The sequence below is a fragment of the Orbicella franksi genome, chromosome 11 (assembly GCF_964199315.1).
Source record: "Orbicella franksi chromosome 11, jaOrbFran1.1, whole genome shotgun sequence".
NCBI lineage: Eukaryota > Metazoa > Cnidaria > Anthozoa > Scleractinia > Merulinidae > Orbicella > Orbicella franksi.
Genome location: NC_138155.1, coordinates 20,478,880 through 20,496,967, shown reverse-complemented (window position 1 = coordinate 20,496,967; position 18,088 = coordinate 20,478,880). Strand labels below are relative to the sequence as shown.

Here is an 18,088-nt window from a genome sequence, read left to right as displayed (position 1 = left end):
TTGTATCTTCGCCGTCTACAGGTATATTACGACAGAGCAGTAACGTCAAAGTCCAAGTGAATTGATTTTAATTAACGATGCCTTTAAAAATGGTAAAATTAAAAGTGTTTCATTTTGTTTCTGTCTGTTTCCTAGCTGGGGCCAATCTATGGGCAACAAATGAGCTGAATCAATTTTTCTACTTGTGCTGGTGTTTGGTCAATATTTACAAACATTGGTTCCCGTATTCTCGTTTAGAGTAAACTATTGCTTGATTTTTAATACGCTCTCGCTTGATCCACCTTGGAAAACTTATGAATATTTCAAATACTGATGGTTTACTAATAAAATAAAGCAAATGTAACTTCATGAAATCATGATCCGGTGATTAATACATTATTCGAACTCAAGGGAAAATGATAATCTTGAGCAATGCCTGTTCAAAGCGATTGAGTGGCAAAACGTAACAACGCAGAAGAAGCCTTGTCGAGTCAGAATCAAGCAAAGATGAATCACACTACATTCAACATCACTTTCTCCAGAACTAGTTGTGGTTTTTCGCTTTCTCCTCTAAATCCCGCAAGCATTTCTTCTGATGTTCGTGCTATATTCATCGCCAGAATCGCCGCTAATGCTCTCACCTGTCCCCTCATCATTGTGCTCAACATCCTGGTGATGGTTGCAGTGAAAACTAAAGCACAGCTTCGCACCAAATCTAACAGAACACTCGCCTGCTTATCCACAACTGACATTGTAGTTGGATTAGTTCTTCAGCCTCTACATATTGCCAGCACAAGTTCACTTCTCAGAGGAGACATCATGTTTTGTACTATAACCGATATATCAGAAACTGCCACATTGTGTTGCGATAAAACACCCCTTCTTCCACGAGAACCAGGTCGGTGAAGTACGCATCAAAATGGCCTCTGCTCTGGTGTGGACTACAGCCATTATCCTTTCCAGCGCAGGCCTTCCGCCCACAGCAGTTCTAATAGTTTCTGAAACATTGCTTGTCATTCTCCCCATTTACTTCAGTGTCTCTGTATACAAAGAAGTTCGTCGCAACAAAAAACAAATTGCTGCTAACCAAGTTTCAGTAGAAGCCAAGGAGAAGCTACTCAAGAAAAGGAAAACTTTCTGCACGACTGTTATTGTACTGCTAGTTATTTTACTGTGTCATATTCCATCAAATATCTGTGCTATTTTTCTGATCTCTTTCAAGGAAAGAATCCCTCCCAATATAATGATTTCTGTTTTTTTTGTTTTTACTTTATTGCCAGTTCTGAATTCGTTGTTTAATCCGTTGATTTACGCTGTTAGGATAAGATATTTCCGTGCGCCGTTAATTCAGTTGTTGTCAAGAAAAACTATTTCACAAGCTGAGGAGCTCGAAAAGAAAATCTTTGGACCAAGACAGAGTGGAGTCAACGGTAATGTAAATGCAGGACAAGGATATCAGGCATTGAACGATTAACAAGAACCGACAAGGCGAGGAGAACCTCATGATGGATAAGAAGAAACACTTCTGTGACGAAAATCAAAGCAATTCAAATCTACGAAAAAATTAATTAAAAAGTGCAAACGACAGACACCCAAGTAGTAGTGAAAAAGAAATGGAAGTGTACTTTCCTACCCTGTTGAAAATTTCTTTAATGTTTTGATTTTCTTGTTCTTGTTTAATTCCGATAAGATAGGATATCTTTTTATTTATTCGGGGTAGGGAACAAAACAGAAATTTCTCCATAAAAGTTGTGATAACAAATTAATAGCCAGGCCTTTTACTTTATACGGATGTGTATAGTGTCAGTTTTTAACCTCATAATGTGCTATTTTATTATCGTAGACAATAAGAACATCATTTTACTGCACAAAAGTAACTATTGTAAATTCAAATAGTCGTTAAAATCTGATTTTTGAGGGACAATGGTAAAGGCGAAAAAAACAAAAAAACAAAATGAAAACAAAACAAAACCGTGAACCCGGTAACATTAAATTTCAATTTTATAAGCTAGTGAAGAAGCAAACTACCAATGGCATTTTAACATTGCGCTACTGTTAAATTAAAACTACTGAAGAGGCAGCAGACGAGAGTTAAGAAAAAAAAAGTCGTGTAACTGCCCTAGTATTTAATATTCTGTTCAAACTCATCAGACACTAAAAAGTCTTTCCAGCAAATCTTTTTAGCAAATCTTTTTAAACTGCAGTTTGAATATGCAAATGCAATGAAATTTCCACTGCGTGCAAACTATTGTTTAAGCCGTTTTGATTATTTAATTTTATTTTATTGATGTTATTTTATTTTTCCTTGGAACCATCCCTTATTGACAGAGATTGGCCGGTCAAGATGGCAACAAACAAACGTTGTCCCTTTTAAGGCGAACGCAAAAAAACACGCAAAACGTATCTGAAGCTGCTTTCATATTCATTTGATTATTATTTCATGATTATGTTGTTTTCACGTGTTCTTCTTTTAAAAGTTTACTTTGCTCTCCTTTTTTTATGTTAACAGTGGCTGTTGTTTCAAAGAATTGAAACTTCCTATTGTTGGATAGAAGAAAGGTAAAGCTCTTTTAAGCTAAGTTTATCCCGTGTTCTAGTATTGTGAATTGTTTCAATGCGAATACCGAGAACTTTGTCAATTTTCCCGATATCTTTTTTTTTTCGGACGAATTTTTCAGACTTTAAATTCTCAGAAAACCGGAATAATATTTTCAAAACTAGTTCCCTAAAAGTGTTCTTTAGGCAAAGTTTCAGGATTTTCGATTATTCGAACCGTGCCAGCGATTCTCCTTATTCAGTCTAGTCAGTGACTCTTAATATATTTCAAAAATTGTTGTAGGTCCCAATCGATTGGACCAATTAAAAAATAAAAATAAAGAAACAGTTTCTTTCAGGCTGTTTGGAAGACTAAAACAGAAACGACAATCATGTATTGCGAAAGTAGGCAACATTATTGACCATAGACTGAAAGTAGGCAAGTATTTTATAAGACGAAGTATTTATATGGCTCAAATGTCCGCGATGAAAAGGAGAATTCTGATCGATTCTCTTAGCGGCCCACATTTTGCAATACAGATCGCTGAAAAGGGCCACTCACGATTTTTTCCGTTTTTTTGGCGAATTGCTTTGTCAATTTAAACAGAAATCTTTTTAGAAATTTTCAATTTTAACTCAATATGCATAAAAGGAACCTGAGATACGTAACCGAGAATGAATCATGGAAACGCATCAATTTATCAGCAGACTACAAAGAATCTTTGCAATAATTAAGTACTTAATTGAACTAGCTTTTTCGGTCCGTGATGGAGAATATTGATCTCGTTCATGTCTTTTTTTTTTTCTTTTTTTTTTCTTTTTTTAATGCTTTTAGACTGATTTCGGTTTCCTTGGAGGTTGTAATAATGTGCTCTACAACAATTTCCATTTTCACCGCAAAATAAATTATTTCAAAATGGAAGTCCCAAAAATACTGAACGGCAAGGGGAAAAGCAGCGCAAAAATAAAAGAAATAAAAAAATTCAAATTAACAACAACAAAAAAAACCTATAATCAAAATAAACATTTATAGTGCAAAAATGAATTTTCCGTGGCGCTTTGAGGAACAGTGTTACGTGATTGCATTTTAAACTGCGTGTTATTTTCTGTGTAAAAGGCGTATACCTTTTTTTTTTCTCCTTAGCAGCTGATACACATTATTATCTTACAGCTGTTTGATCAACAAAAGAAGGAAAGAAGAATACATCAGAAGTATATTTTATTTGATTTAATTCCATTCTTATTTAATTTCATTTATGTTAAAGTTTCCATATAACGCGCGCTCTGATTGGACGAAACAACGTGCTTTATCAGAAAACAGATGCACGGTAAGCTTAATTTCAAATTTTTGCTTCCAAAGTTAGACAAATTTGATTTAAATCAAACGTTCTCTGTGACTCAGACCAATGCAGTTTTCTGCTACCTAGCTGCATGGAGGCCAACTTTAACAATAGCAACAGAAGTGTTAAAATGAGATTTTACTGTCACGCCAGTAAAATATAGTTAATGGAGCGTGACGTACGTTCTGAATGAGCCGTTCATGGCGGCATCACTTTCTATAGAGCTATTGAGCAGTTATATTCCAAAGGTCAACAAACTGTAAGCGTTATTGTAGCTAAAGCTAAAACATTGTAGCTTTGTTATCTTCTGAACGTTATAACGTACCATAGCATTGGTGCAAAGCATTAAAGCACTATTCATGTTTAAGATGTTACACGTGTTAGGGTAAGCTGTTCGGTAGTACAGCCTTTTCTACTGGCTTACAAGCAGACGAACGTCTCCGTATAAAAGCTCGGAAAACTATTCGGAGTCCATTCTGAGTTCGTCTAAGCAACGTAGCTATTACTTATTGTAAATCTATCGTTTAATTTTTGTAAACCTTCCATGGCTCGCTCTCGCCGCTCGTCGAATACTGCTCGGGTCGCTACCAGAAGTGAGGACCTATCGAAGCTATCCAGCGAGGTCCTCAAACTTCGTCTTCAATCGCTGAATTTGCCCATAACAGGCTCCAAAGTGCAACTCCTCGCCCGGCTCAAGCGAGCATCGACGGGAAAGGCCAGTCAATCTAAACGAAGACCTGGTCGGCCTCAACGCACTCGTCATACGGCGAACAAAACATCCACACAACAGCCGTCCACTACAGCCAGTGAAATCGACGCCACTCAAGGCCGGCGTCTCAGCATTCCGGAGGACAGCGCCCTCTCCGACCGCGCCTCGTTGTCTTCTATTGAGGACATGCTGCAGTCAGATACAGAGGAAGATCTCTTCCATACTAATCACTCTACTGATCAAAGAGACGCCCTCAGTCCAGCGCAGCGTTCTGCCATTGAGGACATTGTATCCCGGTCCGTACACAGCGCTCTGGACGCCGTTCGTACAAACAGCGCCTTCAGCCCAACGCCCTCCAGCCAAACTCTCGCAGCTTCGGGTATGGCGTCTCCTTTGGGTCTGTCGAGGCCAGTGGACCGTAATATGGAGGACAAAATACTCCGGGGTGAGTACGTTGATCTTGCCTTACTCTTACCTGACAACTTGTATCAGTCCCAGGCCCCTGAAATTCAGCTCCGCTTAGACGACTCGTCCTCAGGTCCCCTGGGTTCCCCGGTCACCATGGTTAGGAAAAGAAAACCCGTTATAGACTCTTTTCAGAAGTGGCTGGAGGCCTACATGGTGTACATGTTGGTCATTGTAACTGCCTATCCAAGACGGGCCCTTGAGCTGATTAAGTACCAGCAGATAATTAGTCGCGCGGTAACTAAATTCAAGGGTCTTGCTTGGCTTTCCTACGACCAGCAATTTCGTCGCCGTGCCTCTTCCAATTTGTCCCTTCAGTGGGACAAAGTAGACCTGGAGTTATGGACGGTGACCTTCTCGGGCCTAGCTAAGCCCCATTGCGGTATCTGCTCGAGTCCCTATCACGCTGAAGATGTGTGTCCTTCCGCTGACCCCTACAGAAAACAGCGTCGTTCCCAGACGGTGTGCTTTGACTTCAACAAGTCCTCTGGGTGCCGGCGCCGAAACTGCAGCTACCCGCACGTGTGCCGCCGCTGCTACTCAAACGGCCACACCGTCCAAGACTGCCCTCAGCAACAATCCAGTGGCCAAGCCCGGAACGCGGGAGTCCCCAGACCCAGTGAGCGAAGCAAGAAGTAAAGTGGAGCAGCAAAGGCGTCATCAGAAGCCATTAGTATCCTCACCTATTGACATTTATCGCTTAGATTTAGAATTAACCGATCACCCAGATCGTAATTTTGTCTTTAATTTGCTAAGTACGCTTAAAGAAGGCGCTCGTATTGGTTATTGTGGGCCGCGTTCAGCCCGGATTTCCCCCAACCTTATATCTGCGACGCAGCACCCTGATGTAGTTTCTGCCAACCTGCAAAAGGAAGTGAACTTAGGACGGGTAGCCGGTCCCTATCCTGCCCCTCCCTTAGCAAATTTCCAGTGTCATCCAGTGGGAGTTATTCCTAAAAAACACTCAAATGACTGGCGAACTATCTATCACCTCTCCTACCCACAGGGAAATAGTATAAATGACCACATTGCCAAGGATCCCTATTCCCTGAGCTATGTTCGGGTAGACGATGCAATTCATATCCTCCAGTCCCTGGGAAAGGGAGCCTTTATGGCTAAGACTGATCTTAAATCAGCCTTTCGCCTTATACCAATCCACCCCGAAGACTGGAATTTACTGGGTATTTTGTGGAAATCTCAATACTATGTGGACATGTACTTACCCTTCGGGCTTCGCAGTGCCCCGTTCATTTTTAATCAGCTCTCCGATGGGCTCGAGTGGATCCTAAAACATAACTATGGTCTCCAGCGGGTCATTCACATCCTGGACGACTTCTTCATCGCTGAAAGTTCTAGATTAGCTTGTCTTACTAGCTTCAGCACTCTTTTACGGGTATTCATGTCACTTAGGGCCCCGGTAGTAGCGTCCAAGACCATAGGCCCCTCCCAAGAAATAGAATTTATGGGGGTCGTTTTAGATAGCATTCGCATGGAGGCCCGCTTACCCCAGGACAAACTTTCCAGGACTTATGACTTGCTGACATCCTTTAAGAAACGCCGCTCCGTGCGCCTGGTTGAGTTACAATCACTCATTGGTACTCTCCAGTTTGCATGTAAAGTGGTAGTCCCCGGCAGGACTTTCCTTCAACGCGCCATTAATTTAACTAAGGGTGTCCCTAGTCGTTTTCATCACATCAGGCTTAACAGGGAGTTCTTTAGGGACCTCGATATGTGGAAAGTTTTCCTCTCCAAATGGAACGGGCGCTCCCTTTTTCTTGAGTCCACCACTACCCCTACTCCAGACCTAGAGCTCTACACTGACGCAGCGGGCTCCGTGGGGTTCGGCGGTTATTTTCAGGGAAAGTGGTTCCAAGGGCACTGGCCTCCCCTTATGCTTTTGAACCGAGAGCGGGGTATAAGCATTGAGTGGCAAGAACTCTTCCCCATCGTTGTTGCCTGCGCTATATGGCACCCACTTTTCAAGGGAAAACGTCTGCAGTTTTGGTGTGATAATGAATCAGTGGTATCTATCATAAATTCGGGGCATTCAAAAGCTCCGCTTATCATGGAACTGGTCAGAAAGCTTGTTCTCCTATCCATGGAACATAATTTTCTTGTACGGGCCCGTCATGTCCCTGGGGTTTCAAATGAGATTGCTGATGCCCTCTCCCGCTTTCAGATGCAGCGTTTCTGGGCCCTCGCACCCGATGCCGACCAGATTCCTTGTACCATCCCGCCTTCACTAATGACCCTTTGAGAGAGGAAGTGCTCACCTACGCTTCTTGGGGTCTTTCCAAGAACACAAATCGAGCCTACAGCTGTGGGGAAAAACGCTTTTTACAATTCTGCCTGATGAATCGTCTCCTAGGTCCAGACGGGGATGTCCTACCCACCTCCGAGGGTACTCTTATTTATTTTGCCTCCTATCTCGCTAGAACGGTACGTCATAGCACAATTAAACTCTATTTAGCAGCTGTTCGCAACCTCCATATCACTGCTGGGTACAGTGACCCTCTGAAGGGCAAGCTTCTTCTCCACAAGGTTTTACGCGGTATTCTCCGCTACCAAGGCGAACAGCGTATTCGCCGTCAACCGGTTACCCCTCAGGTTCTCTCGGCAATCCGTCCTGTTCTGCAATCATGGCTTAGCCCCCGGGATTTCTCCATGATCTGGGCCGCTTTCAATTTAGCCTTTTTCGCCTTCCTGCGATGCAGTGAATTTACCTACAACAGTGTTCGCAAATTTAGACCGCTTTTTGATCTTTCTACTGATTGTATAGCCTTTCATCCAACCCTGGCATGCCCGCAGCGCATGACGGTGCAGCTAAAATCTTCAAAAACAGATGTTTACAGGCGAGGGCAATCTCTCACCATCGCTCGCACTTCGTCCACCCTTTGCGCGGTCTCGGCTATGCGAGAGTACTTTCTCTTAGCACGGCCGCAACAAGGTCCCTTATTTTACTTCCAGTCAGGTAATTTGCTTACTCGGGGAGCGGTTTCGCACCTTCTACGGGACAGTTCGAGGGTCGCAGGTCTTCCTTACCAGAGTCTCAAGGGCCATAGCTTCCGCATAGGTGCTGCGTCGGTTGCCGCTGCTGCCGGCTTGCCAGACTGGCTTATTAAAGTCGTGGGTCGCTGGTCCTCAGACTGTTACCAGCTTTATATAAGAACTCCTCAATCTACATTAGAGTCAGTAGCTCCCAGGATGGCTAACATTGTTGAACGTTTCTCGCCGAACTAGCTTCTCACCGGCTTCCATGGCTTGGGGGGATGCATTGCCTTGCATGCATCAGTGGCGGTTAAGTCTGCGCAGCGACTTCCCCCAAGCTTGTTGTTTTTTCATCGCCTTTGAACATCGCTTGCTAACCGATACTCTTGTCCGATCCAGCACGTGCTGTCTGTCATTCAGCTCGTAGTGCTGGGGAGATAAGTGAGGTTGTTTTGTCACGCTATCGCCGGAAGTCGCATGGGCTAACCAAACGCAAGGCAGTGTTCCCCCATTAACGCCATCACGAGTTGTTTGTATTTGAGTAATAGCTCTGGTTCAATCGCAAGTCACCACGGTTAACTTACTTTCGCTAGGAACAACGACATTAAATGAGATTTTACTGTCACGCCAGTAAAATATAGTTAATGGAGCGTGACGTACGTTCTGAATGAGCCGTTCATGGCGGCATCACTTTCTATAGAGCTATTGAGCAGTTATATTCCAAAGGTCAACAAACTGTAAGCGTTATTGTAGCTAAACCTAAAACATTGTAGCTTTGTTATCTTCTGAACGTTATAACGTACCATAGCATTGGTGCAAAGCATTAAAGCACTATTCATGTTTAAGATGTTACACGTGTTAGGGTAAGCTGTTCGGTAGTACAGCCTTTTCTACTGGCTTACAAGCAGACGAACGTCTCCGTATAAAAGCTCGGAAAACTGTTCGGAGTCCATTCTGAGTTCGTCTAAGCAACGTAGCTATTACTTATTGTAAATCTATCGTTTAATTTTCCCTCCCTCCCTCCCTTTGGAGACGAGGTTGGTCATGTCTTCCTGCATAATAAACAAGGGGTCACTCCTGTGTGGTGCGGTTAAGTCTGCGCAGCGACTTCCCCCAAGCTTGTTGTTTTTTCATCGCCTTTGAACATCGCTTGCTAACCGATACTCTTGTCCGATCCAGCACGTGCTGTCTGTCATTCAGCTCGTAGTGCTGGGGAGATAAGTGAGGTTGTTTTGTCACGCTATCGCCGGAAGTCGCATGGGCTAACCAAACGCAAGGCAGTGTTCCCCCATTAACGCCATCACGAGTTGTTTGTATTTGAGTAATAGCTCTGGTTCAATCGCAAGTCACCACGGTTAACTTACTTTCGCTAGGAACAACGACATTAATAACAAGTTTTGCTAGATTCCGACAAAACGGTAATCAGGTGCGAAATAAACAAATTCTCAACCCAGCGAATAAAAGACATTATATTTGTTGCTAAGGCAGAAATTATACTCTAGAGGTAAAACAACGACAGGAAACATCAATTGACCTGTCTCTGTAGATGATGAGAAGCTTTATTTTCGTAACTTTGTAACGCTCGTTATCCAAACAACGATCTCCGGTCATCTCAGCGAAGTGAAAATCAACAATTACAACGCTCACCCGACGAGTATTGAGTTGAAAGCTTGCTCTGATATTCTCTCCTGTACTTGGAGTAGAACCAGTTGGAGCAGTTTAGTATTTCAAACTTTGACGCTACTTCGGGAAATATTACTGCAAGCAGTAAATAAAACTGTAACTCGTTTCAAATACAGCTCAGCATTTCGCATTTTCATCCGCAAGCTTTGAGCTCATTGTTTTGCAATGTCCATTGGAAAAGTGCATATTTTCATGAGCCTCAATGCGGCCGCATTCCTCTAGACCAGCAACTTTTAGATCCTTATTTTTAAATCAAACTAAAAAGCGAACTTTGAAGCGATCGTACTTCTCTCGAAAGCCATTCGAAAACGAAACTTTAGCTGAAGTCCAGTTTCTGGTTGACAGCTGTTGCCTCGTTAGCCAATCAAATTATTTGACACTTCTAACAAGGATTGTGATTGGCTTATTTTAGTCTGCTTTATATGAGAACAGCTGCACGCCAGCGCTGACGCCACTTTTCCTCGTTTTGATAGTAAAGTTCGGTTTGAAAATATTAGCTGAACGTGTGGATACATTAATGGATTCTTTATCGTAAAACAGATATTTAAAGAATTGTACTGTTTTTGAATTGTGCTCTGTTGCTTAGGAAGCAATAGAGCGCTCAAGAAGTAGGGAGAAACACTCGACTACTTCTAGTGTTTCCCCTACACTTCTTGAGTGCTCTACCGCTTCCTTCGTTCTTTATAACAGAACAGAGCACAGTCGAGGCTTCTTTATTTGTTAAATATAGCTTAATGTAAGTTTTTTTTTTCTTGGGGAAAAGCAAAATAAAATGTGAAGTACCAATTATGTTAAATGAAAACTGCAGATAGAGCAGACGAGAGTTATGAAAAAATTTTTGGTGTAACTGATGATGTAATTGCGCACTGTAGTATTCTGTCTAAACTCACTGGGTACTCAAAAGTGTTTTGAGCTCAGCTCTTCAATCTACAACTTGAAAACCTATTTACCTTTATATTACCGTTCGGCGCAAACTATTGTTTAAATTTCATCGGGATCGCTAGCACCATTCTTTTTGGACCACGCTTTGCCGCTAAAGATGACTGGAAATTGATCTTGTTCTCTTTGAAGACTGCGCCTCGATCTAGGCGGTACAGAAAAGAAATAGCGCACTCTTTGATTCAAAAACTAAAGCCAGAAAAATAGCTAACGCTAGAAATAAGTTCGATAAAAGAAAATTTTACAACTAGTTTCCTGCACGCTGTTAGAGTGGCTGCAACAATCGCAACCTAAATGACTAACGAAAATAAGCAATATTATTAATAGAGCAAAATTATAATCAATTTCTGTATATCGGATAACTTCAAAGGTAACACAGATTTTTTTGTTTTTAAATGCACACAAAATGAACAAAACAACATTGTTTCCTATTCGCAAAAAAATGACTTTTGTGATGGGTAGAGAAATGCTTAACGCGCCAAGCATTCGACAATACCGCTTTTGCATGAGTCTTATTGAAGGAATATTTTAAAACTACCTTGACAGAGCACTTAGCGGTTCCCAATCTCATCATGTTTTTTATTTGGACTTTGTTGTGTCTTCTCTACTGAATACTTTTCATTCAGGATCTTGATTTAAGTGCATCATAAATTCTGCCCAATATATGTGTTGAAGATTAAAATTACTAAATACTTAATTGCACTTTGGAAATGAAATGATGCAAATGTAAATTAGGTCCATGAAATTGTGATCAGGTGATTAAAGCAACACTCTAAATGAAGGAAAATGACACTGAATCTTGTCCAGTGCCTGTTCAAATCAATTAAATCCATCTAAGTGGTAAAGTGCGAAACGCAAACAATTAAGCCGTTTCAAGAACGCAAAGTTACAAGGCCTTGACAAGTCAGAAATGAGCAAATATGAATCACACTGCATTCAACACCACAATCTCTAGTTGTGCTAATTCTCTTTATTCTATAAATCTCACAAACATTTCTCCTGATCTTCGTGCTGTATTTATCGTCAGAATCGTCGTGAACGCTCTCTCCTGTCCTCTTACCATTTTGCTCAACATCCTGCTGATGGTTGCAGTGAAAAGCAAACGACAGCTTCGCACCAAATCTAACATAGCACTCGCCTGCTTATCCACAACTGATCTTATAGTTGGACTAGTCGTTCAACCTCTACATATTACCGCGACAAGCTTACTTCTCAAAGGTGAACTCGTGCTTTGTACTATAACCGACGTATCAGCAACTACCACATTTATATGTTTACTGGCTTCAATTCATCATTTGGTTTTGATGAGCGCCGAGCGTTATGTTGCAATAAAACACCCCTTCACACACGAGACCCAGGTCACTGAAGTTCGCATCATCATGGCGTCTGCTCTGGCGTGGGCTGCAGCCATCATCCTTTACATCGTAGCCCATCCGCAAGCAGCAATTGTAGTAATTTTGGAATTGCTGCTTATCATTCTCCCCGTTTACTTCAATGTCTCAGTATACAAAGAGGTCCTTCGCAACGAAAAACAAATTGCAGCTAACCAAGTTTCCTTAGAAGCCAAGGAAAGGTTACTCAAGAAAGGAAAAGCTTTTTACACAACAACTATCGTACTGTTTGTTATTTTACTGTGTTATATTCCATCAGGTATCTGTGGTGTCATTCTGATCTCTTTCAAGGAAAGAATCCCTTCCAGTGTAACGGTTGCTGTTTTGTTTGCTTCTGGTTTATTTCCAGTGCTGAATTCGTTGTTTAATCCGTTGATTTACGCTGTTAGAATAAAATGTTTCCGCGTAGCTTTAATTCAGTTGTTTGCAAGAAAAACTACTTCACAAGCTGAGCAAGTTGAAAGGAAAATCTTTGGGCCAAGGCAGATTAAAGTCAACGGTAATGTCGATGCAGGACAAGGAAATCAGACATTGAAAGATGAACACCAACCGACAACGCAAACAGAGCCATATGGTGGATGAGAAAAAATACTTCTGTATAAAAAATCAACGAGAAATTTGCAAAATACAAAGACAGACACCCAATTAGTTGATAGAAAGGAATGGAAGTGTACATTTTCAAAGTTTGAAAATTTCTTGAATTGTTATTGTTTCAATTTTGTTGGCCTTGCTTAATTCCATTAAGATAGGACATATATATTTCAATTTTTTTCTTACGCGTGGTAGGCAACAAAATAGAAACATATCCAAGACAGTTCTAGGAACAAATAAATAGCCAGGTATCCTACTTTTTCAAAGATTTGGATAGTATCAGTTTTTAAATCCATAAGTTTCAATTTTTCTTTCGCTTGACAACAATCTATTTTTAATTCAAATAGTCATGAAAATCTGATCATTAACGGACAAACGTAAAGGCGAAAAAGAAAAGAAAAGAAAACCGTCAACCCAGCAAACTTCATTATCGCTCGCCCTCTTCGCTTTTTTGCAAGACTAGACTTGGATGAGGGCAGTTTGAAATTATGTTTATTTTCTGCGCTAAAATGCGTAGAAAACATTTTTGTTCTTAGGTGTGGATCATAAACAGCCTACGTACAGCTGACAGATGTTTAACGGAAAATAACGGCGTTATGTAAAAAAAAAAACCAACAACAACAACAAAAAAAAACAACAAAAAAAAAAACAACAACAACAACAACAACCAAACAAACAAAAAAACGAAACAACGACATAAAACAATCTCTTATTTGACTTGGTCTGAGTTGAATTCACTTCATTTTCTTCATTAAAACTTTCAATTTTAAAAACCAATGAAATAGTAAACTACCAAGGACACTACTGTTAAATGAAAGTTACAGCGGCAGCAGACGAGAGTTAAAAAACAAAAAAAAAACAAAACAAAACAAACTGACTGACCGCCCTAGTAATTAATTTTTCGTTCAAGCTCAACAGAAGCTAAAAAGTCTTTTCAGCGAATCTTTTTAAACTGCAATTTAAGCTTGTAAATGCCATAAAATTTCCACCGCGCACAAACTATTGTTTCATTTTTAATTATTTTCTATTCTTTTATGTCATTTTAATTTTCCTTGAAATCATGCCTTATTGATACAGATTGGCCGGTCAAGTTGGTAGCAAACTGACCTCGTCCGTCTTAAGGCGAACACTTAAAAACACGGAAAAAGTAACTGAAGCTGCTTTCATATTCATTTAATCATTATTTCGTAGTGTTTTCCGTTCGCATTCTTCCTTTAAAATGGTCTGATGTTTGAAAAAATCAAAACTTCCTTTTGTTGGATAGAAGAAAGGTAAAGCTCTTAAGCTAAGATGATCCCGTGTTCTAGTATTGTGAATATTTTTCAGTACGAATACCGAGATCTTTCTCAATTTTTCGATATTTTTGCATATTTAATGAGGCAGAGAGATGTATTTTCTTTCTTTCTTTTAAGTTCTCAAAGACTTTGAATTCTCAGAAAATCGGGATGATATTTTCGAAAATAGTACCTTAAAAGCGTTCTTTAGGCAAAGTTTTAGGGTTTTCGATTCTTCTTATTTCCAGTCAGTGACTCTTAATATACATCAAAAGCAGTTTGTAGGTCTCAATCAAGTGGGATCTAACGTAGTTAAAAAATAAAACTAACGAAAGAGTCTCTTTCAGGCTGTTTGGAAGGCTAAAACAGAAACGACAAACATGTATTGCGAAAGTAGGCAACATTATTGACCATAGACTCAACAACTTCAGTACATCCGATGACCGGGAAAATAACAGAGCAATTTATGCTTTTAAAAGTTCGTATTAAGAGCGTGTCCGTGTAATAAGCGTGCACTCAAATTTTTGCGGCCAATGCACTGCCTTCATTTTTTCCACACAAGTCAAGCAACACATATCATGAACGAAAATGGCCTTTATTTCGACAAATTCGCTTTCCTTATTTTTTGAGGAGTTTTTTTTTTTTTTTTTGTTAAGGTCAAGTCTGCATGCCAGCCAAGTGGCCCATCAGGCCGGAGCTTATCCCGGTTTCTGTAGCATGAAGCGACTAGGAGTATTTCTACTCCCCCCTGGATGGGATGCTAGTCCATCGCAAGGTTACCCCCAGCATTAAGCTCGCCGGTACCCATTTATGCACCTGGGTGGAGAGAGGCACTGTGAGAGTAAAGTGTCTTGCCCAAGAACACAACACAATGTCCCCGGCCAGGGCTCGAACCCGGACCGCTCGATCCGGAGACGAGCGCACTAACCATGAGGCCACCGCGCCTCCCTTTTTTTTTGTAAGCACTTCAAAAACCACACAAGACCAGGAGCCATGATCGGGGACGGAGACCGGAAGTCTTGAGATCCGCGCGCACCTATGATATGGGACAATTTTTTTATTTTTAGATCAAACTGCGCCACCCTGAAGACACATCCGCGCGAATCCGCGTACATGTCGGGGGTTCTCGCGTGGATGCTATCACGATGCGTGATCAAATGGTGAGAGTTACGAGATTCTCTTGCAGATTTTTCACAGCGATGGCAGGGAATAAGGCAGGGAATAAGAACCAGGGCTCTTATATGTAATTTTATGCTCTGAGCTAATGTAAAAGGTGAGTTTTTCAGCGTCGAAATCAAGTCTTCAATTTCGCGCTGTGAATGAATAATATAATATCTCCTCGCGCTAGTTGTACGAGTAAGCTTTTGGGTTTGTTCTGTAAAAAAAGTTATGTAAGAAAACCCTTTACCTTGGTATCGAGTTAATTTGTGAGTTTCCCAAACAATGCTTAATCATAACCAAAACCTGTTTCTGATAGTTTCTTATTGTTTCTGCTTGTTTGGCGAGTTTGCAAAAGTTTTTGAAAGGAAAGTCTGACGCGTACATTAAGTAGCTCACTTGCATAGTGCAGTGCGTGCACTTTCAAGTCCGAGTCGGTGTTTTCAATTGCCAACAAATCTTGACCAAGATTTCTTCCGTTGTCTTTCGTGCTGCATGCTGCAACAATTTTTTACCAAAGCCAAAAAGCTACTAACATCATGTGTGTTTCTTTAACACAGTGAAATTTCACAATGCGGAAATAAAATAGACAAGGAGTTTTGATAACTCAACCAACAAAATCGAAATCGTTGTTCGAGTTAATTCTTGGGTTTCACGTGACGTCACAAACTTTGATCAAATCAGTGTCCGCCATGTTGGTGTCCCTCGGGTGTCAAATTTATGCTAATAATAGTCCATTTCTACTGTGAAGCTTCTCTATTATCGCTCTATTATTTCGACAACTACATGAATTTCCAGAAAGAAAAAACCCAAAAAAGTACCGAGCATTCATCTTAAGGTATCCCAGTGCTCTCTGAGTATGCCAAAAGCTTAGAGAGTCGAGTAAATAAAAAAAGGAAAGATATTCGCAAATGACCTCAGTAATCGAGGTTGACCCCGCAAGCATAACAGCCGAGAAGTTCAGTCCAGAATGCTTGCCTCCTGTGGAAGTCTCGGACAAGCAGTTCAAGGCGTTCAAGAGTCTAGAGGCGTTTAATCAAATGGTGTCGGGATTTGTAACCTCAGTTGTAGGCAAAGTAATCGCCGGCAAGTGTTCGGCATTCACAGCGTATGAATGATCCTTTAGTGAACATTTGGGTCATTTCCGGAAACGATGGGACTATTTTGTCAGCCCATTACTTGGGGTGCAAAGCTGGACTGGCTGAGTCATGCTCACTTATCGCGAGTGTTTTATTTTATTTAGAGGCAAAATGCTCATGGATTTTGCCGACATATGTCAATGAAGTGACGGATGCGAGGGCTAAGGACATCGATTTTTCATCGGCTAACAAGCTCAAAGAAAAGTTCGACCAGAAAATTGAGGATCTACAACAGGCGCAAGCCTCGAAGCATGCAGCAGCTTCTAGTTCTGGGACTGCATCAACCGGCGCCTCAACGCATGCAGCGCGCATCGGCACCTTCGAAAGAGGAAATGGATCAGCTTTATGCCAAACTCAACCAGTGCAAAATTAAAGTAGTAGCCTTAAGTTTAATTCATCCTTTTGCTGACCAATTTATCGACCAAAGCCGCCCTGTTCAGGTAGTTTCAGAGCGAAGTGTTTGCTACAAACTCGTTCACTCTCTAGCACTCTCAGGTTTGTAGCGTCGCCGCGACTCACCGCAGAAATCCACTCGTTTCTCCTCCTAATAATGAGTTCCTCCTGTTCTTCCCCTTGATTTGTCATAATCTTAGGCATACGAAAAAACCCCAAGCCTCTACGATTTCCACTTTTGCTCGAACAGTCAACAACAACGCATAAAACCATCCCTTCTTTCTTACATGAACTCTTCTTTGGATACGCTTTGTTTACGCTCGAGGGACACTAAGATGGCGGATAGTAATCGTTGTTAAGCTATTAGTCACGTGGGTGAAACCCAAGAATTAAAGAAAGCGTCATCCTACCTTTACTGATTATTTCTGCTGTATTCACATATTTTCAACCAAGTTATTAATAGCGGAGCTCCGGCGGAGCCCCATACTCATATGAGAAAGAAAAGGAAGCCCATGAATTGACTTTCTCATGATTTTCATGGCCAGCGGTATTGCTCGAGGACGCGTACGTACGACGACGACGACGACGGTAGCGGAGTTGCCCAACATGGCGGCCATACTCTAGCTAATAGGTTGACAGAGACATGCACCCTCGGTCTGTAGCGGAAGAATGCCATTTTTCTTGGCGGGATGTTTAAAGAAAAGGAAACTCATTTCTATTTGTTATGTCGACAAACGATAGCGGAGGTTGATTGTATGTTTTTAAGATAGGGTTACACTGAAGCAAAAAAAAAAAAAAAAAAAAAAAAAAAAAAGGAAAAAGAAAGCAAGAATTAACAGGCAAAGAAGTAGCGAAGAAGATCGCAAAAAAAAAAAAAGCCGGCTAGCTCTGGATAAGGAGGCGAAACATTACTGAACAATGCCGTGAATTATAGTGAGTCAACGGCTAGAGAAAGGAGGTGAAATAATACCGAACAATGCCGTTCACCAAAGCTAACGAGAGTCATAGAAAGGAGGCGAAAGTACCCGACAAACCCGGGACTTTAAGGTACCTGGACGGTTGACCTCGAGGACGGTAATATTAGACACGGAGGACTGGGCCGAAACCGACGTTCTTGGCGGGAAACTCTCCACGTTAAGGAGCGGGTTGTTTGAACGGAGGACGGCAGCGAACCTGAAGTTTTTAGCACTGTTCGTAAATCATGGCATCTTTTAAAAACACTCGCGAAATGATTTTTATTGCTTACGCACAAAAGCTACTGACCGACGAGGAGTTCCTGTTTCTGCGCATGCACGAAGCTAATAAACCTGTTAATTTAGAGCTGCCTTACTACGAGTACGAAGAATTTAACTTAGAAGAAAACATTAGCGAGGCCGAATGCAAAGCCGGGTTTCGATCTGAAAGGGGAGATATCGAGCGTCTCGCAGATGTGCTTCAATTGTCACCCACATTTGAGTGCCCACAAGGAAGTGTTTGCGACCGAATAGAGGGACTTTGTATCTTT

The 18,088-nt window shown here is 41.3% G+C and overlaps 3 protein-coding genes and 1 pseudogene across 3 annotated transcripts in view; all 4 read left to right on the top strand.

Moving 5' to 3' along the window:
* Positions 1 to 328: 328 nt before the first annotated feature.
* LOC145460522 (uncharacterized) lies at positions 329 to 1,836 on the top strand (annotated as a pseudogene).
* A 4,375-nt stretch (positions 1,837 to 6,211) lies between these two features.
* Positions 6,212 to 9,405, top strand: LOC145502735 (uncharacterized). The gene is made up of 2 exons (XM_081482094.1): positions 6,212 to 7,065; positions 7,203 to 9,405. The coding sequence occupies exons 1-2, from the start codon at positions 6,242 to 6,244 to the stop codon at positions 8,266 to 8,268; spliced, it is 1,890 nt and encodes a 629-aa protein (XP_081338220.1). The 5' UTR covers positions 6,212 to 6,241; the 3' UTR covers positions 8,269 to 9,405.
* A 2,153-nt stretch (positions 9,406 to 11,558) lies between these two features.
* On the top strand, positions 11,559 to 12,719 carry LOC145502043 (uncharacterized). Its single transcript, XM_081481343.1, has one exon. It carries the CDS (start codon positions 11,559 to 11,561, stop codon positions 12,609 to 12,611), a length of 1,053 nt encoding a protein of 350 aa, XP_081337469.1. The 3' UTR covers positions 12,612 to 12,719.
* A 4,344-nt stretch (positions 12,720 to 17,063) lies between these two features.
* The window catches only part of LOC145502652 (uncharacterized), a 2,390-nt gene continuing 1,365 nt past the window's right edge, over positions 17,064 to 18,088 (top strand). Inside the window, exon 1 of the mRNA XM_081481996.1 lies at positions 17,064 to 18,088. This exon is cut by the window's right edge and continues 370 nt beyond it. Coding sequence (XP_081338122.1) covers positions 17,786 to 18,088 — 303 coding nt within the window. The 5' untranslated portion in view covers positions 17,064 to 17,785.

Coding starts and splice junctions, on each gene's coding strand:
- LOC145502735 (XM_081482094.1), top strand. CDS start 6,242: ATGTACTTACCCTTCGGGCTTCGCAGTGCCCCGTTCATTTTTAATCAG. Junction 7,066..7,202: donor TCAGTGGTATCTATCATAAA/TTCGGGGCATTC, acceptor CCCTCTCCCGCT/TTCAGATGCAGCGTTTCTGG.
- LOC145502043 (XM_081481343.1), top strand. CDS start 11,559: ATGAATCACACTGCATTCAACACCACAATCTCTAGTTGTGCTAATTCT.